Source organism: Xenopus laevis, chromosome 9_10S (assembly GCF_017654675.1).
Source record: "Xenopus laevis strain J_2021 chromosome 9_10S, Xenopus_laevis_v10.1, whole genome shotgun sequence".
NCBI classification, from domain to species: domain Eukaryota; kingdom Metazoa; phylum Chordata; class Amphibia; order Anura; family Pipidae; genus Xenopus; species Xenopus laevis.
This window is the reverse complement of record NC_054388.1, coordinates 34,543,219-34,560,454: the sequence shown is the minus strand read 5'-3', so window position 1 is coordinate 34,560,454 and position 17,236 is coordinate 34,543,219. Positions and strand designations below refer to the sequence as shown.

At 44.2% G+C, this 17,236-nt stretch overlaps 1 protein-coding gene across 1 annotated transcript in view; it reads right to left on the bottom strand.

Annotated features, from left to right (window-relative positions):
• Positions 1–7,255, bottom strand: part of dhx35.S (DEAH-box helicase 35 S homeolog) — a 28,139-nt gene extending 20,884 nt beyond the window's left edge. The window contains exons 1-9 of the mRNA XM_018238417.2: positions 7,121–7,255; positions 5,614–5,741; positions 5,061–5,153; positions 4,752–4,829; positions 3,725–3,829; positions 3,495–3,556; positions 1,893–1,962; positions 1,228–1,287; positions 723–835 (exon numbers count right to left, since the gene is read on the bottom strand). Of these exons, the coding sequence (XP_018093906.1) occupies positions 723–835; positions 1,228–1,287; positions 1,893–1,962; positions 3,495–3,556; positions 3,725–3,829; positions 4,752–4,829; positions 5,061–5,153; positions 5,614–5,741; positions 7,121–7,151 (740 nt within the window). The 5' untranslated portion in view covers positions 7,152–7,255. The remainder of the gene's footprint in view (positions 1–722; positions 836–1,227; positions 1,288–1,892; positions 1,963–3,494; positions 3,557–3,724; positions 3,830–4,751; positions 4,830–5,060; positions 5,154–5,613; positions 5,742–7,120) is intronic.
• Positions 7,256–17,236: the final 9,981 nt, after the last annotated feature.

The following is a 17,236-nucleotide window of genomic DNA, read 5'->3' as shown; positions in this document are numbered from 1 at the left end:
ATGGAAGCTTTGATGAAAATGTTGTTGTCAATAACTCTGTAACTGATACATAAAACAAAGATATTTTGCTATATCTCCAACGTTATTATTAACTTTTGGGGGAAAGTTTATAGCCAAAAGGTGGCTTAAAGCAATACCGACACGCTCATATAAAAAAATCATAGGAATGTGTCAAGGAGGTGCTGCACGCAGAATATTTTCTTCTAAAGGCCACCCCCCCAAAGCTGCCCAAACCACGCAAATCGTCGGTAAGCCGACCCGCCTAACACTGCTAATGGATCTTCTGCCTTGTTTCAATGATGCTAGGCTGGGGTCGGCGCGATCCTCCCATAAGCTAATTACAAATGAAAACAGGACTTCAGCCAATGGAAGGATCACTCCGGCCCCCAGAGACAGAGAGTCAGAGGGTCAGCTTTACAAAGGTTTGCCGGGCTGGGGGCGGCTTTGAAGGGGGCTTTTTCCTATAATTTTTATAGGAATGTGTCGGTATCGCTTTAAACTAGAAAAGTCTGACAACCACACCGCCAGAGACTAAAGAGCTGTCTGAAGCCTAGGATTTCATTTTCTTTGTGAGCCAGTCTGAAAATTGCATATAGAATATACTATAGAAGGTGAAAGAGAATTTGAAAGCAATTTGATACATTTACCCTACGAAGGGAATTCCCTTTAGGTGGTATCAATATAAACGAAGACAGACTAAGACAAAACTAAGACAGACTCACCTCTGTGTGTAGAAAATGTCCACAGGAAACGTCCTCCCCTCTACCGTAAGGATAGCACATGTGTCCCTGCTGGGATCACTGGTGTCATTCTGGTTAAAGAACGCCTTAAATTTCTGTATGGTGGAAAGGCATTAAATCTCTGAATGTCAGGCATTACATCTCAGATTTCTTGCTATCAAAGTACAAATGAAGAAAAGGCAAAGGAGTGAAAGGAAAAAGAATAAACAGTATTGCTGTAAGTATAGGACTATACTTACAACATGACAAATCAGAGGTGACCGAATAGTAGAGATACTTGTTCAGTTGTATCATGTGACATTCAAATTACATTACAAAAGTCTAAGACTTTTTACATCTTAGAAATTTTGCCTTCACTGTTTTAGTCATACCATGTGACACATTCAAACGGAATGATGGGTTAGTACTTAGGGCGTGTAAACTATAGTCGTTTATGAGATATTTGTTTTAATTGGTTAATTTGCACAATTTGTATTGTAGCAGTTACCTCTGCATCAAGTGTTGCAGATGCTACCACAAGGCGAAGGTCCCCTCTCTTCTTCTGAACCTGTAAAAGCAATACAAAATCAGGAAAATAAGAGGGTTTCTTTGACATACAATGATCCATTGCTGTAATTAAATTACTTTTGCCTTTAAATAGAATAATGATAATGTACTATATTTTACATTTGTAATGTGCTTAGCTAAGGCTTCTAGAAAGCCATAATTCACACTAAGCCATATTATAAAAGCACTCAGTAGAGTAAAAAAAAAGAAACAAGATTTATGGGAGGTGAGATGACAAATTCACAATTGCTGTTGAGTAAATACTTAGAATTTTTTTTGCTACATGCTGCCACATTTTCACATATTTCATGCGCCTCCTCCACCTCCCTTTAGAAAGACAGATTAGCTTTCTCCCATACTTAGCATTTTGTAAATTCATAATACATGCGTAAGCCAACATTGATGTTCCTCAAAATCCATTCTGAACACCAAAGATGTGAATCTGAAGCAGTAGAATGTACATGACTCTACGTGTCCCTGTATGAGTCATGGTGCTGGCCTCAAACCCCTAAGCAGAAGATTTACTATAGAATGGAGTAAATCACGAGATCACCTGCTCAAAAGGGCTTATCAGTGACTGAATCAAGTTAGGAAAAAACATCTCACCTTCTTGAGCAAGCCAATAGCAATGTCTGTGTAGAGAGTCCGTTCATGGGCTTCATCTAAAATGAGCACGCTGTTGGATCAGAGAAGTGAAAGTCAGGCTAGCCATGGCACCATGCGTGTGTTTAAAATTTGGTGATTACTTAAAGAGCACTATGCCTAATTTTATTTGCATGTGTCTAATCAAACAGATCTATATGTATTTCCCTTATCAGTTTTAAAGAGAGCTAAATCCCTCCCCCAATCTTGCAGGCATTGCCCCCCTCCCCGCAATGTGCTTTTAGTGTTAAAGTGGAGCTCCCGGTCGCCATCTTCCAGATCTCCGTGTAGTCTACGGGTTTCTTCGCCATCACACTCTATTAGACCAAGTCAAGGAATCGGCTTCAACTACGCATGCAAATCGAGACCCGAAGATTACACGAAGATGTCAACCGGTAGGAATTTTTAACACTAAAGCACATTGCGGAGAGGGGCAATGCCTGCAAGATTGGGGGGGGGGTTAGTTCTCCTTTAAGGTAAAATATTACTGGATCCACTTGTCTACACAGCCACGGTCTAACTTCTCAGCTACCACAAGACACCTGTTGAGTTAATTATGCAATTACGCAAAGTAAGAGGAAGAAATGGCCTAGCAATCCATTGGGTGTAACGTGGCATCACTGGGGTGTGTCCAACCTAGTGGGACTGTATGGCAATTTCTATATCAGGAATAACTTTGCTAATCCTTGTGCAGATCATTAAAATAGCAAACTACCTTGAATCTGTAAAGGCACACGCTATTCCTGAGCACTGCTTGTCCTCACTACATGTACCAATGAGAATATAAACCAGCAGCCAGTTCTGCTCCCTGTGCACGGCACACTTCTGAGATTCTTCTCATTTACAAGTCTGTTTATCACGGAGTATGCAACGATGTTGTGTTTAGCTGAAGGAGAGCCGACTACTGCTACATTATAAATACAGGTTTCCATAGTACATATTGTCAAAACATATTTGTTTGTTAATCCAGGAAATTCAGTGACAGACAGATAAGACCTCAACAATGTTCAACAAGTTCAAATAAATGCTCCTACTATCAATCATTCCAGGATGAGAAATTCAGCACTATACCGTTAAAGGGCCAGAAACACCAAAAATGAAAGTGTATCAAAGTAATTACAATATAATGTATTGCACTGGTAAAAGTTCTGTGTTTGCTTCAGAAACTACTATAGTTTACATAAACAAGCTGCTGTGTAATCGTGGGAGCAGCCATTCAGGCTGGAGGAATGTCACATAGCAGATAGCAGATAAGCCCTGAAAAATATAATGGTATTCTGTCTGTTATCCGCTATGTATCTTCTGCCTTTTTTCATTTTTGCAGCATGTTCATATAAACTATAGTAGTGTTCCTGAAGAACACACAGAACTTTTACCATTGCAGGGCAACAGTACATGATATTTTAATTACTTGACACACTTTAATTTTTTGGTATTACTGTTCCTTTAAACTTTAAAAAAATATATAAGATTATTAGCAATACAGAACAGTCATTGACTGGTATTACGCTCCCAACTAATTTATCAATGGAGAAGCCTAGCCCAAGAGAAAGAGATTTCGCCTACCTGTATCGAGTAAGCAGAGGGTCAGACATCATTTCTCTAACAAGCATCCCATCTGTCAGAAACTAGTAACAGAAAAACAGGCAGTGAGGCAGCAATATCAGGGCAAAATACAAATAGGATGCAAGACATAATACAAAGAGTTAAAGTACAATGCTAGATAGGAAAGGTTCAGAGCATGACAGTTATAATTCCTGCTTCTTGTGGTAAGTGAATGGGACTATTGATCATACCTTGATACGCGTGGCTTGTGGATCGGTACAGTCATCAAAGCGTATGCAATAGCCAACCTCATGCCCAAGCACAGCTCCGCGCTCCTCTGCCACACGTCCTGCTACCTGGAGAAAACAAATAAAAAGTATTACGAGCAGCCCATAAGAGAAACAAAGGATTAGAGCTGAATCATAACTAAATGTATTGCTCAGTAAAACAAGTGCCCAGTGTTTGAGAGATGCTTAGTTTAAAGGTTATTACTCAGCAATTTTAAACAGTCATATTCTGCAGTTTCTTATCTGGCCTTTTTGGTACAATGAGATTTAGATTAGATCAGACAGACATTTTATAGAGGAAGCAGTAGGCTGATCCACACATTTCAATACCAAGTTTACATCATATTAAACAATAAATTTAAAGGAGAAGGAAAGGTTAAAACTAAGTAAGCTTTATCAGAAAGGTATATATATATATATATATATATATATATATATATATATATATATATATATATATATATATATATATATAAATATATATATATAAATACATTACTTTGAGGTTTTACACCAGTAAAACCTCAAAGTAATGCTGCTCTGAGTCATGTCAAAAGAAACACTGCATTTCTTTCCTTCTATTGTGTACACATGGGCTTCTGTATCAGACTTCCTGTTTCCAGCTTAAATCTCCAGGGCTAGGGCTTGAGCATGCTCAATTAGCTCCTCTCCCCCTCCCTCTTCCCCTCACAGCAGTAATCTGAGCCCAGAGCTATAAGTGAGCAGGGAGAGACTCTGGCAGGAAGTTATATCACACCAAGCTAATATGGTGGCTACTATCCTAAGCAAACAGAGAACTTCTAGAGCTGTTTACTCAGGGATGGTAAAGCATTCTGCAGAATAAGTATAGTGTTAAAGCTTGCACTATTGTGGCTAATCTATTGGCAATAAACTGCCTTGGTAGCTTTCCTTCTCCTTTAAGGAAAACTAGAGAGAGGTGGTACAACAAAAATGTAGGTATACTCATTGAACACTAGTAAAGTATTCTTACTGAAACTGCTGCTACCCTTCGTGGTTGGGTAACCCCCACTACTCGTCCTTCTGCCGTCCATCCGGCCTCTGTCAGATACTGTGGGGGGAAAAGCAAAAACATATATTTCAGACACTGAGACAGCAATGTCATCCCTATAGCTAGGCGCACACACACTGGTAGTGTTCAATAAGCCATCTTGTGTTGTAAAGCGACATGCGCATCAAAAAAAAAAAAAAGTCCAGGCCCCGTCCACATCTCGTTACATACCAGAGCCCCCTGGCCACAGAAACCAGCCACTTTCTTCAGAATATGAATTACGGAACTGACCTGTGGGATTTGGGTGCTTTTCCCACATCCCGTCTCTCCAATAATCACCACAGTCTGGTAATTCTCCACCAGGTACAGGATGTGATTTCTCAGCTAGGGATAGAAACACAAAATTACAATGACTGACGACCAATAATAAAATAAATACTTGAGATCATATGCCAGAACATCCTCTTGATGTAAAGAAACAAGAGCAGACACTATGCAAGCTGAATAATTTTCTGATTTATGTGAACAAACACAAATATATAGACATACAAGATCCATTGTACAATAACGTATTCCATTTTATATAACAGAGTATAATGTCCCTTTAAAAGGGTCGGTCACCTTTACGTTAGCTCACTATGTCATAGAATGTCCTATTCAATCTTCAACAAGTTTTTTTTCTCCTTTCTCAGGTGGGGGTCACTGACCCTGACAGACAAATAACTGAAAAAGCTCAAAAAACTGAAAACCAATTGCAAAGTGTTTTAAATTATTACTCTCTACATTACACAAAAAGTAAATTCAAAGATAAACAATCCATTTACGATATAAGCAGTGTTAATACCTTAAACACAGGCAGTTTCTGCCTCTGATGCTCTATGGAGAGAGAGGTGTGTGGGTTATAGATGACAGAGGAGACCTCAGAATTACTCTGCCTCTCTTCAGCAATGTTGGCGCCTGGGCCTTCAGTACCTACAACAGAAACATGCAGTTCATTAGAGGGTAGTAACCACTACCAGTTTGGATACACATCACAATTTTAATATTATCCTATAGTTTCCAATATTTGGTTTAAAAGGACACTTTAAATATTCTATGTATGGTCATTCCCAATTCAGGCTATACACGTGATCCAACACAAATACTACCCACTTCAAAGTAATTGTTCCTAATAAAAGAAAACATCATTCTATGCAACTTTGCATTATACATTCACTGCAAATTTTTTTTGTGGTTTGTAAGTTATTCGTATATGTATTGCTATTGAAAGCAGCATTTGTCTGTCCCTTTCTACTCTCTGTCCTGGCAACTCAGACTGTTAAAACAAGGTAAGACAAGCCAGCTGATTAATAGACCCGTCTGTGCTGGGGAACTAAACTTCTGCAACTGCTTTTGGGGGGGGGGGGTAAATAGGCAACAGCTTTGGGGGGGGGGTTTGGCAACAACTGCCCTGAGCCCTGGAAAGCAGCACCTGTACAGAGGTGACAGCAAGGCAAGATGAGACCCAGACTCTCAATCTGAGGGACTGCTGTAAAATGTCACAGACAGTCACTTTATTGGGAGGGTGGGGAGCTGTTTGGTCCTCTGTGTACCTAAAATGCCAGGACCTATTTTGATTCTCAGTCCAGACCTGGGCAAGATGTGATATTATTGATGGCCAGTGTTTGCTTTATGTTGAATTACAGCTCCCAGGAAAGCCAGATATTGGCAGTTGTTCCAAAAGTTGCTGCGCTGCAGACTTGTAAGTTAGTCATTAACCCAAATAACCCTTCATTTAAAAAAAACTTAATAAAACATCAAAAGGATAAATAGTTCATTGTAAATATTGTGAAAGCCGCTGAGCTATTCTACTAGGAATATAATTATGTTAAGAGCCGTAAGAGATACTAAAGGTTTGGGCACAATCCCACTATATTTGACAACCCAGCACATATGCTCAGTATGCACTCTCCCCCTCACACAGGATTTCTAATCCCCCATTCAGACTAATTTTGTGATTGGGGAGCAAAACAAAAATGTATGAAGGCATCTAATCAGCCACTGTAGTGAATGGAATGAACTTAAAGGCAAGTTTGTGAGATGACAGCTAATGTCTGATTGGCTTCTACATGTTCACACACTTATTTCATTAATTAAGGGTATCGATAGGAAACAGAGAAGACTCCCCACACTCAGCAGAGATTCGGGTTATACAGAGTCACCGGTGTCTGTCTCCCTCCTGCAGGCCAGACATAAGGCGTAGGTAAGGAGAATAGGTACTAAGAATGCACTACCCCCAATAAAACCGAAAGAAACTCTTCCAGCCTCCAATACACCTTATAAGAAAGTCAGTAGGTGTTTAGCCTCCTTACCCGGCTTCCAGAACCGTACCGGCGCCGCCATCTTTGTTGATGGCTCAAGAAGCGCAGAATAGCGCAAGAGGCATGCGCAGAAGCGATATATGGGATTGGTTGATGGTTATCGCTTTCGTCATGACGTTTACAGGAGTCAAACTAGAAGGCGGTAACTTAGCAATAGCTTCCAGATGTCCTAAAATGCTTTCCGTATTCCCACTGTAGCTTCTTTCTACTTTATCTGTAGTGTTTCTTCCGTCGTAAATGCCCTCAATTTTATGCACGTTCTGCCTCATTCTTGCTCCCTTTGCCGGCTGAGCGCCCACGCAGGGTTGCTAGGTCTAATTTTCAAAAACAGCCACAAAACTAGACAAGAGTCAAAAAGTCCAATATATGAAGTGAAAAATAAATCTAAACTTCATGTGAAAATACGCCTTTTTCAAATTGTCACTGACTTTGCTAATGTTTCCATGAAGTAAAATGGGATAGATTTGCCCATCACCAGGGGTGTAAATACAGAGGGGTATAGGGACCCCATGAGGCCCTAATACATATTAAATATTGGTAAAACAGGACATTTTGGTGGGCAGCAGATTTTTGCCCCAAAATTGTCTGAAATTGAGAAAAGTCATTAGAAGACGCAAGAATGCTTAAAGGAGAAGGAAAGCCCCAGGGCGCAAAACCCCTCCCCCCTCCCCTGTGTTGCCCCCCCTCCCTCCTCCCCCCTGGCCTACCTGTCCCCCTGGGCAAATGCCCCTAACTTGTTACTCACCCCTCTGCGCAGGTCCTGTCCACGGAGTTCACAGTCGCCATCTTCTCCCACGCGCGTCTTCTTCCTGCTCTGACCGGCGTCTTCTGGCGCATGCGCAGTAGGAACAGGTACCGGTACAGCTCTATTGCGCATGCGCCGAATGTCACGAAGTTTTCCGATTTCACTTCGTGACATTCGGCGCATGCGCAATAGAGCTGTACCGTACCTGTTCCTACTGCGCATGCGCCAGAAGACGCCGGTCAGAGCAGGAAGAAGACGCGTGTGGGAGAAGATGGCGACTGTGAACTCCGTGGACAGGACCTGCGCAGAGGGGTGAGTAACAAGTTAGGGGCATTTGCCCAGGGGGACAGGTAGGCCAGGGGGGAGGAGGGAGGGGGGGGCAACACAGGGGATGGGGGAGGGGTTTTGCGCCCTGGGGCTTTCCTTCTCCTTTAAGAGTGACAGGAGACTAGGGTAAAATCTGGTAACTTCTACACAAGTCAGCCGTGTATTGTAGTCTTACATTGAACTTACATTAAACTTGGCAGTCGGCAAATTGTAAACAAAAACAACATGCATTGGGACACAAGCTTGGCACATTAGGGCAGGCATGTCCAAAGCCAATTGTGGCCCGTTTTCAAATTTACACTGGCCCTCAGCCTCTGTCATGAAATGAATAATAATGTGGCCCGCCAGCACTGTGCAATCAGGAATCTCGTAGCCATAGCAGTAATATTTGGGAACATTAGTGAAATGATCTGCCACTTGGTCTATACTGCTGTCTGTGTGCTGAAGGTGTTAGCAATAGACACGTACTGACACAGAGTGACGCACCACCCTCGCATACTTCTTTAGGGCTGAAGGTGCAATAGACTACTGACGTGCCAGTAAACTAAAGACGTATGCGAACCCAAAGGCTTCTATGCAGCATTCTCAATATGAACCTCTTTGGTTTAACCCACATTTGTCCCACCCAGGGGCAATCCTGGCCCCTCCACCGCCTGAGGCAGCAGCATTTGCTGCTGCCCCCCCTCCCCCAGAAATTCGCTCTTAAAGTACCAGGAGCAGCATTTTTGCTGCCCCTGGTACCTAGTGGGGCGCTGCCACCTGAGGCGACAGCCTCAACTTGCCTCATTGTGAAGCACCCCTGGTCCCACTTTAAAAATATCCCGGACCTTAAGTTGTGGGCTTTACACAGTATTAAATACCTTGGGGATATTTTTGATCAGGGCAAACTTTTACCTTTCACTGATCTTTAGGGAAAATTTTACCTTCCTCATAGTATGCTTTTCCGGTACTTGCAACTGAAACATGTCATACAGGCTGAATTTGGGGAGGCAGTAATTGATATATCACCCAATCCGTTAGAGCAAATGCTTTACCGGAGTAGCTCGCACAAGCAGCTCTCACTCTTCTATAAGGCATTACTTAAAATTGATACCAACCCCTTACTGAAATTAAGGGATAAATGGGTACTAGACGTCCCTACAATTGATGCTGAAAACTGGCTAGAAACCCTTGAATTAGTCTATGTCCCACTAATTAGTGTTAGAGACAAAATTATACAGTTCAGATTTTTACTCTGAATGTACCTCACTCCGCATAGATTACACCTGATCAACTCAGACATACCAGACGTATGTCCAAAATGCGGCTTCACTCCTGCTAACTTCTTCCATATGGTTTGGCAATGCCCAGCAATACATAAATTCTGGGAAAAAGTAGAGGAGACAAGTCAATCCCTTGCCCTCTACATACCTGTGGACCCAATAGCCCTTCTCCTTAATCAAATTGGAGACATTGCCCCCTCGACAGCTGAAAAGCATATGCTGACCTTTTTGTTCATACAGGCCAAAAGATTAATAGCAATGAGATGGAAATCAAGTCTAGCACCTGCAGTCCGTCAATGGCTTGATCTAGTCAACCAATATCTTCCTTTATATAAGATCACATATTACAAAAGAGGCTGTCTGGAAAAATTTGACAAGATTTGGTCTGTCTGGGTGGCTGGACATCTTTTGATGATGCAAGATTAAGGAATAGTGAATGTATATGTTTATATTCCTATATACAATATCATTTATATTTTCATTAAAGAGCGACAACAGTTTATTGTTTAAATGCATGATAGTTTAATAAGGGCATTAACCTTTAACAATTCATACTGTGTAACAGATAGCAACAACCTGGATATAGATGTCTGTATTGAAGAATACTGTTTTATTTTTTACTGTATAAGACAAAACCAAAAGTAAGATACCTATCTGTAATTACTGCAATGTTTTTCTTTTTCTGTGTAAGTACACAAAATCAATAAAAATAAATGTTAAAAAAAAAAGACGTATGCGAAAGCGGTGCGTCACTATGTGACAGTACGTGTCTATTGCTAACACCTTCAGTACACAGGCAGCAGTATAGACGATCATTTCACTAATCATATGCCCAAATATTACGGCTACACAATAACTTGTTTAAATGAGGCGTGGAGAATAAGTCCAAACAGACTCCACTTCTCCACTTCCTAAATGCCGTGTATGCGTCCATCTCCAGGAGTGAATGATCCTCATTATAAGCTAGCTACGTCAGAATGGATGTCAGGCTGAATGGTCGGCCCTCACACATTTTCACCTCACCACATCTGGCCCTTGGGCTACAAAAAATCTTGGCTGGTAGCCCAAATCTGTACCTTGGCTAGTTTGTACTTTTAAAACCCGCCTGGGCTTTAAATTAGTAGCCCAATTTGACTGGAAACCTGGCAACCCTGGCCTACGGCAACCCAGCGGGCCACGTAATGCCCCGCCTTCTGCTCGCAAACCAGGACACACATGCGCAAAAACGAAGATGCACGCGTATACATGTGTTATAAAGTGGGATAGGCAAAGCATGTTGCCAGTTCATTTTACCAAAATGTCTGAAAATGTCCTCAATTGTAAGCTGTGGTTGAATACATATTGATGTCTTGTCATAACAGGTAAATAAAGTAATTATAGTATTTGTGTTATTATTGCAACCAACACAACCCAGTTGACTCCAATTCACACAAAGCAGATATAAACCAAAACAAACTTTTTTTTTGTCACGGTAAAGACAACGTTATTTTAAACTCTGTTCCGGAATAGGTAAAGTTATTTGGAAATGTGGCGGCAATAGAAAGCAGTATTTGCACTGTTAATTCTGATTCCTGATGGAGCTGAAGTGTCAGGGAGCCGGGAGCTCCCTCCAGGGAGGTTGTCAGGATCAAGGAGGAAGCCCTCTTGAGGGAACAAGGTCGCGGTGTCCAAGGGGTTAATCGAAGAATAATCAGAATCCAGGCAAGAGTTCAGGGGCAGGCAGATAAAGGCAAAAGTCCAAAGTCCAGGCAAGGGTCAAAGATAATAATCAGGAACAGGATAGCAAAAATAGCACACAGGGAACCCAGGAAATACTTTGGGGAAGATTTCCTATACTTGGGCGCCATTCTGGCGTCTAGATCGTCTTTTTATTTTGAATTTGGCGCCATTGACGCCCTTGCGCCGACATCGGCGCACTGACGTCATCGCGCCGGCGCCGCTTACCCACGTGGCGGCCATGGGCGCCGCCATTTTGGGAGCGACGCCGGCAGGAGAGGACGCGCCGCCCGGAGCTCCTGGATCTGCTCCGGGCGGCGATCGCGACAGTACCCCCCCCTCACGGGGGGCCTCCGGACCACCAGGACTTGGTTTCTGGGGAAATTTGGAGTGGAACTCCCTCACCAGACGAGGAGCATGGACATCAGAGCGTCTCTCCCAGGAACTTTCTTCAGGGCCAAAGCCTTTCCATTTGATGATGTACTGAAGAGATCCCCTGGAGATTCTGGAGTCAAGGATCTTCTCCACTTCATATTCTTGTTGACCATCCACAGAGATAGCAGGAGGAGGAGGCTGGACAACAGAAAAGCGATTGGAGGTAGCGGGCTTCACCAAGGAAACATGAAACACGTTGGGAATTCGCATCTCAGGAGGAAGCTGAAGTCTGACAGCCACGGGATTGATCACCTCCAAGATGGAGAAAGGACCCACGAACCTCGGACCCAACTTAGGAGATGGTACCTTCAACCGAATGTTCCTGGAAGACAACCAGACTTTATCACCGACCTTGTAGGGAGGAGAGGGTCTACGTCTACGATCTGCAAACGTCTTATGAACCAGAGTACTCTTCTCCAGGTTGGACTTGGTTGTGGCCCAAATAGCAGACATGTGGGCTGCATGGTCATCAGCGGCCGGAACATTGGACAACACAAAGTCTTGTGGGAAGGCTTGAGGATGTTGACCATACACCGACATAAATGGGGACCTTCCAGTGGAAGTGTGGCAGGCATTGTTATGAGCAAATTCCGCCCACGGGAGGAGATCAGACCAATCATCTTGACAAAGGGAAACGTGGTTTCTCAAAAACTGTTCCAAGGCTTGGTTCACTCGCTCAGCCGCTCCATTCGTCTGGGGATGATAAGCTGAGGAGAAATGAAGATTAATACCCAGATCTTTGCACAGGGAACGCCAGAACTTTGCAGTGAATTGGGACCCTCTGTCAGAAACGATCTCGGCCGGGAAGCCATGCAGGCGAAAAATGAACTGGATGAACAACTGTGACAACTCCACTGCAGATGGAAGCTTCCGTAGAGGGATGAAGTGGGCCATCTTGCTAAAGCGGTCAATGACAACCCAGATCACAGTGTTCCCACTGGAGGGAGGAAGTTCAACAATGAAGTCCATAGCCAAGTGCGTCCAAGGACGAGAGGGAACCGGCAATGGTTGTAGTAACCCACTGGGGCGAGAATGACTGGACTTGGAAGTGGCACAAACGGTGCAAGCAGAAACAAAGTCTTTGACATCTTTACGAATTGTCGGCCACCAGACAAGACGCCGTAAGAGTTCAAGAGTTTTAACAGGACCAGGATGTCCCGCTTGTTTGGAACTATTAGTCTGTTGCAGAATAGACAGACGAAGCTCAGGAGGTACAAAAGCCAATCCGATGGGGGTATCAGGAGGGGCAGAAGATTGACCAGCCAGGATTTGATCAGCAAACTGAGGGTACAGTGAAGCGATGATCTTGACAGGAGGAATAATAGGCTCTTGTCTTTCAGGAGTACGATCCACCAGAGTGAAACTTCGAGACAGAGTGTCGGCTTTCCGATTTTTGGAGCCAGGACGAAAGGTCAAGACAAAGTTGAAGCGGGAGAAGAACAGAGCCCACCTGGCCTGACGAGGATTCAGTCTCTTGAGAGAATGTATGAACTCTAAGTTCTTATGATCAGTGTAAATCGTGACCGGAATTGAAGAACCCTCTAGGAGGTGACGCCACTCTTCGAGAGCAAGTTTGACAGCCAGGAGTTCTCGATTTCCTACATCGTAATTCTGTTCTGCAGGAGAAAACTTTCTGGAGAAAAAGGCACAGGGGTGCAATTTCCCATCAGTAGAATGTCTCTGGGATAGGATAGCCCCTGCACCTACCTCAGATGCATCCACCTCAATGCAAAAGGGCAACTTAGGATCTGGATGACGGAGGACTGGGGCAGAAGAAAATGCGTCTTTTAGGGACTGAAAGGCTTCTACGGCAATTGGAGGCCAGGACCTGGGATTGCCCCCTTTTCGGATGAGAGTAAGGATAGGTGCAATGCGGGAAGAGAACCCCCTGATGAATTGCCGGTAGTAGTTGGCAAATCCGATGAACCTTTGTATAGCCTTGGTGCTCAAGGGAAGGGGCCATTCTTGGATTGCTGACACCTTAACGGGATCCATCTCGAAACCTTCTGGGGAGATGATATAACCCAAAAAAGGAATCTTAGACACTTCAAAGACACATTTCTCCAACTTGGCGAAGAGAGAGGTCTTCCTCAAATGAGAGAGTACTTCTTTCACCTGGGAGCGGTGAGATTCGAGGTCTTTCGAGAAAATTAGGATGTCATCCAGGTACACGACCACAGACTTTCCCAAGAGGTCCCGGAAAATGTCGTTCACAAATGAAAGACAGCGGGGGCATTGCAGAGACCAAAGGGCATTACAAGGTACTCATAGTGCCCATCCCGAGTGTTAAATGCTGTCTTCCATTCGTCACCCTCCCGGATGCGGATAAGGTTATACGCCCCACGGAGATCCAACTTAGTGAAGATTTTAGCCCCCTTCAGTTGGTCAAAGAGTTCGGCAATCAAGGGCAAGGGATACCGGTTCTTAACGGTAATTTTATTAAGACCCCGGTAGTTGATGCAAGGACGTAGGCCTCCATCCTTCTTTTCCACGAAGAAGAATCCAGCCCCGGCAGGAGAAGTAGAAGGGCGAATAAACCCCCGCTGGAGATTTTCTTGGATATACTGCTTCATGGCAGTGGTCTCCGCTGGAGAGAGAGGATAAGTACGACCTCTAGGGGGCATGGTTCCAGGCAGGAGATCGACAGGACAATCATATTGTCGATGTGGAGGAAGGAATTCTGCAGACTTCTTACAGAATACATCAGCGAATTCCTTGTAAAAGGAGGGTAGAGTCTTCAGATCCGACAGAGAGATATTCACCCTCTGGAGGGGTTCAGCAGGAAGGCAGTGCTGCTGACAAAATGGACTCCAACGGGAAATCTGTCCTGCGGACCAATCAATGGAGGGATTATGCAGGCGCAGCCAAGGGAGACCCAAAACAACTGGAACAGATGGGCAGGAAATAATGAGGAACGAAAGTCTTTCTTTATGCAGCGTCCCAACCTGCACAGGCAATTCCCCAGTCGTCATGGAGATAAATTCAGCCTCCAGGGGTCTGTCGTCAATGGCAGTGACACGGAGAGGAGTAGACAATGGGAATAAGGGAACTTCCATGTGTTTGGCGAACAGAGCGTCCATGAAGTTCCCAGCAGCTCCAGAGTCAATGAAAGCAGAGCCAACAATAGTCTTAGTGGCTAGGCGAATCTGTAAAGGAAGGAGAAACCTGTGAGTGTTCTCTTGAGACTTTGGAGTAGTGCCCCCTACATGAGTTACCCTAGATATACCTCGGGGAACAGAACTCGTGGGCTTCACCGGACAAGAATTCGCAAAATGAGACTGTCCGCCACAATACAGACATAAGCCAGCCATTCGTCTACGGAGTCTTTCTTTTTTCGGAGAGACGAGCCCTTCCAACCTGCATCGGTTCCTCCGGAGGAGAAGGAGAAGCTTGAGCAGCTGGAGTTTGCAAGAGAGGTCTCTGGAAGCGAGGTGCCAACACGGGTTGAAATAGTTTACAATGCTCCCTCTCTACTTGATGCTCTCTGAGACGAGTGTCCACCTTAATGGATAGTGCAATCAGATCTTCCAGCAGATCAGGGAACTCCCTGGAGACAAGATCATCTTTAATGCGAATAGACAGACCTTGATAGAATACGGCCTTATAGGCATCGTCATTCCAGGAAGTTTCAGCCATCAAAGTTCTAAAGTCAATAGCATAGTCACTGACGCTGCGGTTTCCCTGTCGGAGTTGCAGGAGACGAGAAGGAGCATTAGTGACCCGACCCGGGGCATCAAACACAGTACGAAATGCTTGAAGAAAAGCCTTGGCATCAAAAGTCAGTGGAGAATTCTTCTCCCAAAGAGATGTTGCCCACTCAAGCGGTTTGCCCACCAAACGAGACATCACATACCCCACCTTGGAACGTTCATTGGGGAAGTGTGAGGGTTGAAACTCGAACTGGATCTGGCACTGTGTAGCGAAACCTCTGCAGGCCTGTGGGTCCCCACTGAAGCGAGGAGGAGGTGGAATACGAGGCTCACCAGACGAGAAACCTGTGTTAGATGAGACGTCCGAGGATTTGCAGCCGCTTGGGAAGCAGGAGGCGCTGGAGGCACACGGGAGAGAAGGGTATCGAGTGCCTGTGCTATGTGGTACTGCTGGGCTTCATATTCCTCCATGCGGGATGCCAGTCCGCGGAGCGCTCGTCCGACATCAGGCGTAGCTTCCTCAGTAGGATCCATGGCCCAAGTATAATGTCAGGGAGCCGGGAGCTCCCTCCAGGGAGGTTGTCAGGATCAAGGAGGAAGCCTTCTTGAGGGAACAAGGTCGCGGTGTCCAAGGGGTTAATCGAAGAATAATCATAATCCAGGCAAGAGTTCAGGGGCAGGCAGATAAAGGCAAAAGTCCAAAGTCCAGGCAAGGGTCAAAGATAATAATCAGGAACAGGATAGCAAAAATAGCACACAGGGAACCCAGGAAATACTTTGGGGAAGATTTCCTATACTTGGGCGCCATTCTGGCGTCTAGATCGTCTTTTTATTTTGAATTTGGCGCCATTGACGCCCTTGCGCCGATGTCGGCGCACTGACGTCATCGCGCCGGCGCCGCTTACCCACGTGGCGGCCATGGGCGCCGCCATTTTGGGAGCGACGCCGGCAGGAGAGGACGCGCCGCCCGGAGCTCCTGGATCTGCTCCGGGCGGCGATCGCGACATGAAGTCAGCTCTCCTGCTTCCCAGACAGGTCTGTTAATCTGCTGGCTTGTTTTTCCCAGAAGTCAGAACCGCCCGTGCAAAGAATATGCATGCAGTGCTAGCATCAATGTGCCAAGTTCAAGTACATCCTGCCTTCTTCCCCAGTACAGCCAGTGCTATAACTAGATGTTAGTGGGCCGTACAGCAAATTCAATTTTGGGGCCCAAAAAACATCAGTAAATTGACCTATTCTATAATGAGTAATATTAAAATTGCTCATTAATAAGGGCCTTACTCAAAACGTCCTCCTTTGAATGCTCCACTTCTAATTAACCGGCATATTATTAGTATTAACATATTGCGCAGCACTGCATATATTCAAAAGTCTATTTTTATTTTTTTATATTTGTATTTTATTTATTTTTATAACCAGAGGGCAGGCCAACTGAAGCTGTTGGACTAGGCAAGGCTCCTTGGGTGCCTAGATATTGAATATATGGCCCTGTCACAGAGCAAAGTTGGGGGGGGCAGTTATGAGAACAAGGGAGAATGCACATCAGTTCTTAACCATTTTCCTGGAAACGTGTTAAAGTGTTATTTTAATTTAACCAATCACTAATGTTGCGCAGACTGCTACGAATGAAAATGAAGACCAGTGTCTGATTGCCTGTGTTCGGTAAATGTACAGGTTCAAATTCACCTATGTAAGTAAATCAGCCTCTGTTATATATATATATATATATATATAGTGAATAAAGTACCCCCTCTTGTAAAATATAAGGATATTATAGGTTACCGAGGAGTTTCATGACCATATAAAAACACGAGGCCGAAAGCCGAGCGTTTTTATACAGGTCATGAAACTCTGAGGTAACTTCTAATATCCTCATATTTTGCAACTGGGGGTACTTTATTTATTATAATACACAAATTTTAGTGAGTCATGTGACAGAAATGACATCAGAACTCACCGTTTATAACTGATG